The sequence below is a fragment of the Nothoprocta perdicaria genome, unplaced genomic scaffold (assembly GCF_003342845.1).
Source record: "Nothoprocta perdicaria isolate Ctin4 unplaced genomic scaffold, notPer1 scaffold_38, whole genome shotgun sequence".
Taxonomy (NCBI): Eukaryota; Metazoa; Chordata; class Aves; order Tinamiformes; family Tinamidae; genus Nothoprocta; species Nothoprocta perdicaria.
In genome coordinates, this window is record NW_020455621.1 from 3,486,916 (window position 1) to 3,493,968 (window position 7,053).

The 7,053-nt window shown below is 41.3% G+C and overlaps 1 protein-coding gene across 1 annotated transcript in view; it reads right to left on the reverse strand.

The window, feature by feature from the left end:
* MAP3K4 (mitogen-activated protein kinase kinase kinase 4) overlaps positions 1-155 on the reverse strand; it is a 64,814-nt gene extending 64,659 nt beyond the window's left edge. The window contains exon 1 of the mRNA XM_026044723.1: positions 123-155. Within this exon, the coding sequence (XP_025900508.1) occupies positions 123-155 (33 nt within the window). The remainder of the gene's footprint in view (positions 1-122) is intronic.
* Between the last annotated feature and the right edge of the window lie 6,898 nt (positions 156-7,053).

A 7,053-nucleotide genomic window follows, 5' to 3' on the forward strand; every position in this document is an offset into this window, starting at 1 on the left:
CGGTGCGCGAGGAGGGACCGGCCACGCCAGAGGCGCTCGCGCCGCCGCGGCGAGGCGGGGGAAGGCGGCGCTGCCGCCCGGCCAGCGGGGCGTCCCGCGGCGCGGGGACGGGGCTGCCCAACCGTCGGGAGGGGAACGGGCGGCAGCGGCGCCATGGCAGAGGCAGCGTGGGCCACCCCTTGTGCTCCTCGGCCCCCCGCACGCAAAGGCGGGGGGAGCCGCGTCCCCTGCGCGAGGCARCCCCGCGCCAACGGCTCCAACGGCKCCAACGGCTCCACCGCCGTCGTGGCTCCTGTCCCTCCTTTCTGGCCCTCCCCGGCGCTTGGGAGGGCGCAGCCCTGCCTGGCGCTGCGGTGCTTTGTGTTTGGTTCCTCCCGGGGGAGCCGTGCTGCGCACACGGTGCTTGCTCGCCGCCCCTCAGCACCGTGACACCTCCGGCAAAGCCCAGACCTGTTAGCTAATGCCGGCCTGATGCCCCACGCGTGTCAGGATCCCGAGGGTTTTAAGTTACAGCTGGCTCCCTGAGCATTAGCAGCTTCAGATAGGAGGGGAAAAAAAAAAAAAAAACTATTAGTGATTAAGAGAGAAAGGCTGCGTTATTTATCTGAGCAGTTACTCGCTGCGGTTGGCCTCCTTGCTCAGCACAGTGTGGGCTCCAAAGTTCAAAGACGTGGCAGGCGAGAGCGTCTGGGAGGATGAGCTGATAGATAGAGCGGCAAACAGTGGTAGGACACAACTTCACATTAAAAAAGGAGAAAGAGAAAAAAAAAAAAAAAAAAAAAAAAAAGCAGGAGACTTCATTGATTCTGCTGCTCATGGTGCGGTTTGTTTCATTTCATAAACCCAGTCATTCTGCAGCCTACAACGGTGCTGTCTGTCAGCTCACTGCAAGAGCTGAAGCCATTTTACCCACTTTTAAGAACAGAGAGGGAAAATGTGACTTCCTGAACTGTAACTTGGCTGGAATACYGAAGTTAACACTCCTAGAATGTAAAAAGGTGCCGTCGTTATATAATTGTCATGGGCGGTGAGAGCTTCTGCATTTAACAGGACTGGAAATACAGTGGCAACTCCTGGCATCAGTAATATGCTGTGCAAATGGCATTTGTTATGTTATTTCTGAAGGCTGAAGTTTAAAGTAAGAAAGGATTGGAATTGGTGCCAGGTTCCGCTTCATGTTCAGTTGCTTCATTAAATTAAACGTACAAAGATTCACAGAGATTTCTAGCCTGACTAAGTTCAGTTGCAAAGTCTCTATTCACAATATAAAATTATCAATGTATTCATCCAAGTTCAAGAAAAGCAGTSTCTACTAAGAAAGCACTTTGAAGTAGTATCTTTTTAAAAGCTGAAATGAAGAAGATACTGCTGTTTTACAGTTGTTGTTATACAGTTATCGTCCTTATTAAGCAGCATACACTAAAATCTGGAATCAGATGAAGAGGCATTACACAGAAAGCCAGTTCCCTGCTGTCYACAGGTCTAGAAAAGAAAGTAGCTAAATCATCATGATCCTGATGCATAGTCTGAATGGAAGAAGCAATATTTAGCATATTAACCATTTTGTGGTCAAATTTATTAGCCTGAAAACAAAAATCAAGCACATGTTCACAGTACATTCCTACTAATCTGTTATCATAAACAAAATTTAGATATCATAGGTTGTCAACCTTAGAAATTCTGAAGCACCTTGTAAACATATTTTATCACTTTTGTAAAGACATTAAAAAATAATTATTTAAAAAATGCATTTTTTCAGTTTGGTCACAAATAACAATGGCTCAATGTCACTGATAAAAGCCATTGCTATGGGTTTTCTTTCCAGGTGTGTTATGGATCATCATCTGATGCCACCTATTCAGCTCAAACAAGAAGCAGAGAGCCCAGCTCCTCTTCCTCTTTTCCTTTGGGGCAGCCCAGCATGTTGATTGCATCACATTCTTGTGATATACCACAGGCAATATGTGAATACTACAGATAAGTAGCCAAGCAAAACAAGGTCATAAGTTTGATACAGTGACATTTCTTTGTCTACAGCAGGCCACAGTGAGCCTCTGACGTCAGGAAGAAAACTGTAACAGGAAAGGTTTGTGGATGGAGCTGATGATATGGAAAACAGATGGCAGAAGCCTGTCAGAACTTATAAAGAGATAATATTTAGCAAAGATACCATGTAAAGGAGTAGAGGCATCTTACAAAAATTGATATGTCCTCTAATGATTTTTGTCTTCATTTAGAGAATGTTATTTCAATTCAAAGAATCCCTGCCTGCAAGTTTGTGAGTCTGAACATATCAACAGAGCACTGGTGCATGGGAGTTGGTAAATTAAATGGTCCACTCTGGCTTCACTTCTAGATCAGAGAAAAGCACAAAATGAAAACAGCCTAATAACCGATGTCCTGACTTATCTGCAAGTTCCGTTATGATATTAAATTATATTAATTAATTTTAGATGCCTGAGGTGGCAATTAATCTTGACCCCAAAATTCTAGGTTGAAAAAAGTTTTCAAAATTGACAGACTTCTTTCTGCTTACTTAGGCTCCTTTTTATTCCAGGAGCATCTTTTATTAAACCAAGAGCTCTAGAATTTGCAATAAAAGTGTAAGAGATGGAAATAGCATCTTAATAACTAAGTTCTTTCAAAAAGATTTTTAAAAGTCTATTGAAACTGTTTTAAATTTCTATTCATGGATAATAGGTTTTGTTATTCTTATCTAGTCATTCCATCATGGCACTACCAGACAGGACAGTACATGCAACTTTTCTTTTGTCATTTGTGAAATCTTTTTTCTGGTACCCATTGCAAGGTCAATTTTTTGCTTCACTTTATGATTGTGCTGTCCAGAGTAAGGTTTAACTTAACATCAATAATGGTATCAAACACAGTTAATGAAACGTAATAATCAAGTGGTTCTGTACTGTGTCACACATCASAAACGTCATTCAGGACAAGAACTGTTTTGTAGATTTAGTTTTTCCTTCCAATGTGTTATTTATTACAAATGTAGTAATAGTATAAAAACACTGAATTAGACACAATCCTACCTTCAACGTTAGATAGTGGAAAGCCTTCTCGTTAAGTGTACATGATCTAGATCTATTTAAGAGCACTGACAACAGGATTTTCATTTCTTCTTGGTCGTATCAGTCATCTTCTGTAGTGCCACAAACAGCAAAACATGAACATTACTTAATTTTGACATCTAGAAGACCTAATCTGACAACCTGTCTTTCTTACTTAGACCTTGCAACTACTCCAGAGTCAGAATGAAATACCAAAAAACATGTTTCTACCTGGAAATACGCAGGTCCTTCCATCTGTAGTTACGTTGTTTGCAGAGAAGGTCAAGGTTGSTTTCTGGAAAGAAATGGAACTCAGTTTGCAGTTTGCTCTAACTTGAGTTTTGCTGCAACTGGTTTGAAGTGGGAGCCTCTGAAAGAAATTATGGAATCACACTGTATATACCCCTGTTCCATCATCTGTTATGCCTGTGATTCATTCACTTCAGAAGTTCGTGTGATAGCTGCCAAAGCTTGTTCAGCAGGACGCCTGAACCTCCATGCTATAATAGGAGCCAGTTAGTTTGACAGGGATAGAGTATTTCTGTCTGAACGCTGTCAGCTCACAGGCTGCTTGCCACATCACACAAGGCTTGGTGCTATTAACTCACCACTATTATAGGAGTATTTGTAAGTAATAGTAATATGGGGTCAGAAGCATTCCTAAAGTTGTTGCCTTTATCTTTTCAATTGGATTTTTCTTGTACTTACTGTCCTAAAAAGTGAATTGTGCATAATACTGTCTCTGCTATTATTAAAATGACATAACCCACAGAAGTGAACACTGAACCTTGGTTGTGCTTAAAGCAGTGTGGTCTTACTGTGTAAAAGCCTAGTCTTAGGCTCAAAGCTTGTCCAGCTGGACATGGGTAAAATCACTGCCAGCTGTTCAGAGGTACTTAAACACTGGACTCGGTGACTGCCCTTAGATACAGAGAGAAACTGTTTCTGGGTCAGTGCAGATACTGCAACAGCCCACTCCTGTCTCCCTGGGAACTTCCTTTGGAACTGGACAATAAGCTGGGCTTGAATTTAGCACTACCTGGCCTTGGTTACCAGCACTGCAGTTGGTTGTTTAAAGCTGGATTGGCTCCTGAAAGATTCCGCTGTAGTTCCTTCTGGATTGTGCCAGCCACACTCAGTGGCCTGATGTGGGACGTCTATGAAGAGGACCAAGTTCATTGCAGCACTGGTCCATATGCAAGGACCATTGTGTTCAATATAGTAATAGCCCATTTTCAAAGAACCTCCATCAGAACATTGGGGACCATCCCATGAAACCACCTTTTGTAGACTTGATGCACATTCTGCTGCTTTCTGGTTGTGCCTGACAGTGCAAAATAGTGCATCCCTGCAGACAGCACTTCATTCACCTTACAAGTTTGAACACGTGCTCATAGCTGAAGTTTTAAACAAATGCTATCTATTTTCATCAGCTAAACCAAAAAACYGTTCCAGATTGTTTCTTTTGAAATACCTGGTAATGTGGTTGCRGTTCTTTCTGTATCTGTCTTACACAAGCTGCATTGTGTCAGTTCAAAACAACTGTAAAACTTGTGTCGGAATTCCCTGCTTAGTTTCATTTTCCATGACTCCTATCCATCTTTCCTTCTTCCAAAAGACCTTGCTGTTCCTGCAGCTGAGCTGGTATCTTCCTGTACCCCAGCAGTTTCTGACTGTTGCAAGAGATGTATGGGACTGGAAGCAGCCAGGAGAAAATGTCACACTTCATTTTAATGTTAATCGTTATCCTTGCAAACTTTCATATACACATCACTTCATTTTTATGATAAGTATCCTGAAATAAATGCGGCAACCATGGGAAAACAGTTACTCATATGTATAAATATTTATAGGATCCATTTTTTGCTTCTACTCTGAATCACCTGGAACAATTTATCACCCAGCACTTCACAAGGTGAGTTCATCTTTCTTGATGGAATCTGGTGAACAGCAGTAGAAACTGAGATAGTCCCTATTTGTCTCACCATCCCAGTAACTATTTGTCTCACCATCCCAGTAACTAAAGGGTAACATATTAGTAGCTCATTTTGCGACTGTCAGTTGTCTCAGATTCTGCTGTGTTTCAGGTTTTGTCTTACACTTTCATCTCTACACACTTCATTTGCAAAAAAAAAATCTACCTCATTGCAAACAGAGCTATTTTCATCTTTCTAAATGTTTACAGAATTCATACAGTGTAAAATATTCTAAAGAGATAAATTACCTGTCATCATACTTTATTTAAATGTATTGAGAGTTTTTCATCCCCTTCATTCAAGTCTTTTTCGCTCCAGTCGTTGTTTCCGTAACTGTTTTGTATCCCCTCCTATACTCTTCCTCCCAGGTACTGATGCTTATTTAAAGGTGTTTCCATGCTAGGAAACATAGCACATAGCACTTAAAATAACCGTTGAGTGCTATGAGCTAATCTGCTTTCCTGGCAGCAGTGCTCGTCAGCTGCAGCCAGCTGAGGAATCTGGTTTATGGCCCCGGTATTAGTTGCTGAGAGCTCTGTGATTTCTGTCTTGAGCAGCTAGAGGAGACATGGCCTCCATGCATTATACACTTCCATAAGTGTATAAGACGGTGTCATGGATGGTAGTTATGAAGGACACTACTTCTGAAGCCTTTCTAAATAAGAATAATAAAGAACCRTAAGCATCAGTGCTCTGGGAGAACTATGAAAAGCTGGACAACTAGGCTTAACAGCTCCTTCACCCATTTCTTCACCTCTGCATCCTTTTTCTTTTTTTTTTCCTCATCCCTCTCTAGAGATCTTAAACAAAATAAAATCTGTTTRTCTCATAGGGTTTTAGAGTCTCCTTTTCCCTATCCATTTGTATGATGGAGTCCATACATCCTTCTATAAAGAATCAAGAGCACTACAGATATGCAGGTGTCACATAGCATTTGGTTGGCCTGCTTTCCAGAGCTTTTCAGTGAGATTAGAGATTCTCAGGACCTCTGTGAATGTTATAAATATGTACTGGCTGTTGACCAACTGATCAACTGGGAGCCTGTTTGCTTGACTGATAGCTACCCTGTCCTATCTCCTTCAGRACAGATTTCTGCATCTTGAAGGTCAAAATGACTTTAAGAAGCTCCTTCTCATTTTAAACAAAATGAAACTTTGCCAAGTTTTGGGAAGTTGTCCTTCTTTCCTTGCAAGTGGAATTTCTTCCTACTCCAGCCAAGTCATTGACTCAGGGCTGGAGATAGATCTCCATTCCAAAAATGAAGATCACTGTCTAATGACTCAGCAGAGCTAAAACCAAGAAATTTATCCTATCTGACAGTGAAGATCCCCAGAATTCCAGTGGGACATTCAACAATCATTTCATGATATTAAATCCCCTCAAATCTCACTTGTGGTACTCATATATAAGAAATGCCCTATCTTTTCATCATTTTTATCTCAGGTGCTAACTTATTTAATGGACAAACTGTTTAAATATCAGTCTGATACATAATCCTATCTTTTAACCCCATTTTCTCTKTTCATTTCTCTGAATTGAAACAACAAAACTGTGAGGCTTATTTTCTCATAACAAGGTGAGTACTTTCCTGCTAGAGGAAATGCATAGGTATCTAGGCCCTTTCCTTCCCTGCCAGCTCCCTGCTCATTTGGGCTTCAAGAATCTTAGCCACGAGACTCTCTTGGGTTGTTTAAGGAGGCTGGTGTCTGTCTGGGACTAAGGAGACCGCTAAGTAGTAGGTTAAGTGGATGATCTTACCATTCTTATGATCCCAGCACCATATGGAGTTGGATTAGAATAAAATAAAAAATAGACCCATTGACCTAAACTGTTAGTTGCAAAATCCACAGCATATATGGACTCTTATGCTAATTTCAAGTTTTACTGGAATTTATTCAGCATGGCCTTTATACAGCAGTAAATAAAAAATAATGCTGCATCAATTCATGCTTGTAGCCTGTCTGAAACCCACCTTCAGTTAGTCTACATTTGATCTTTCACAAGGATAGATA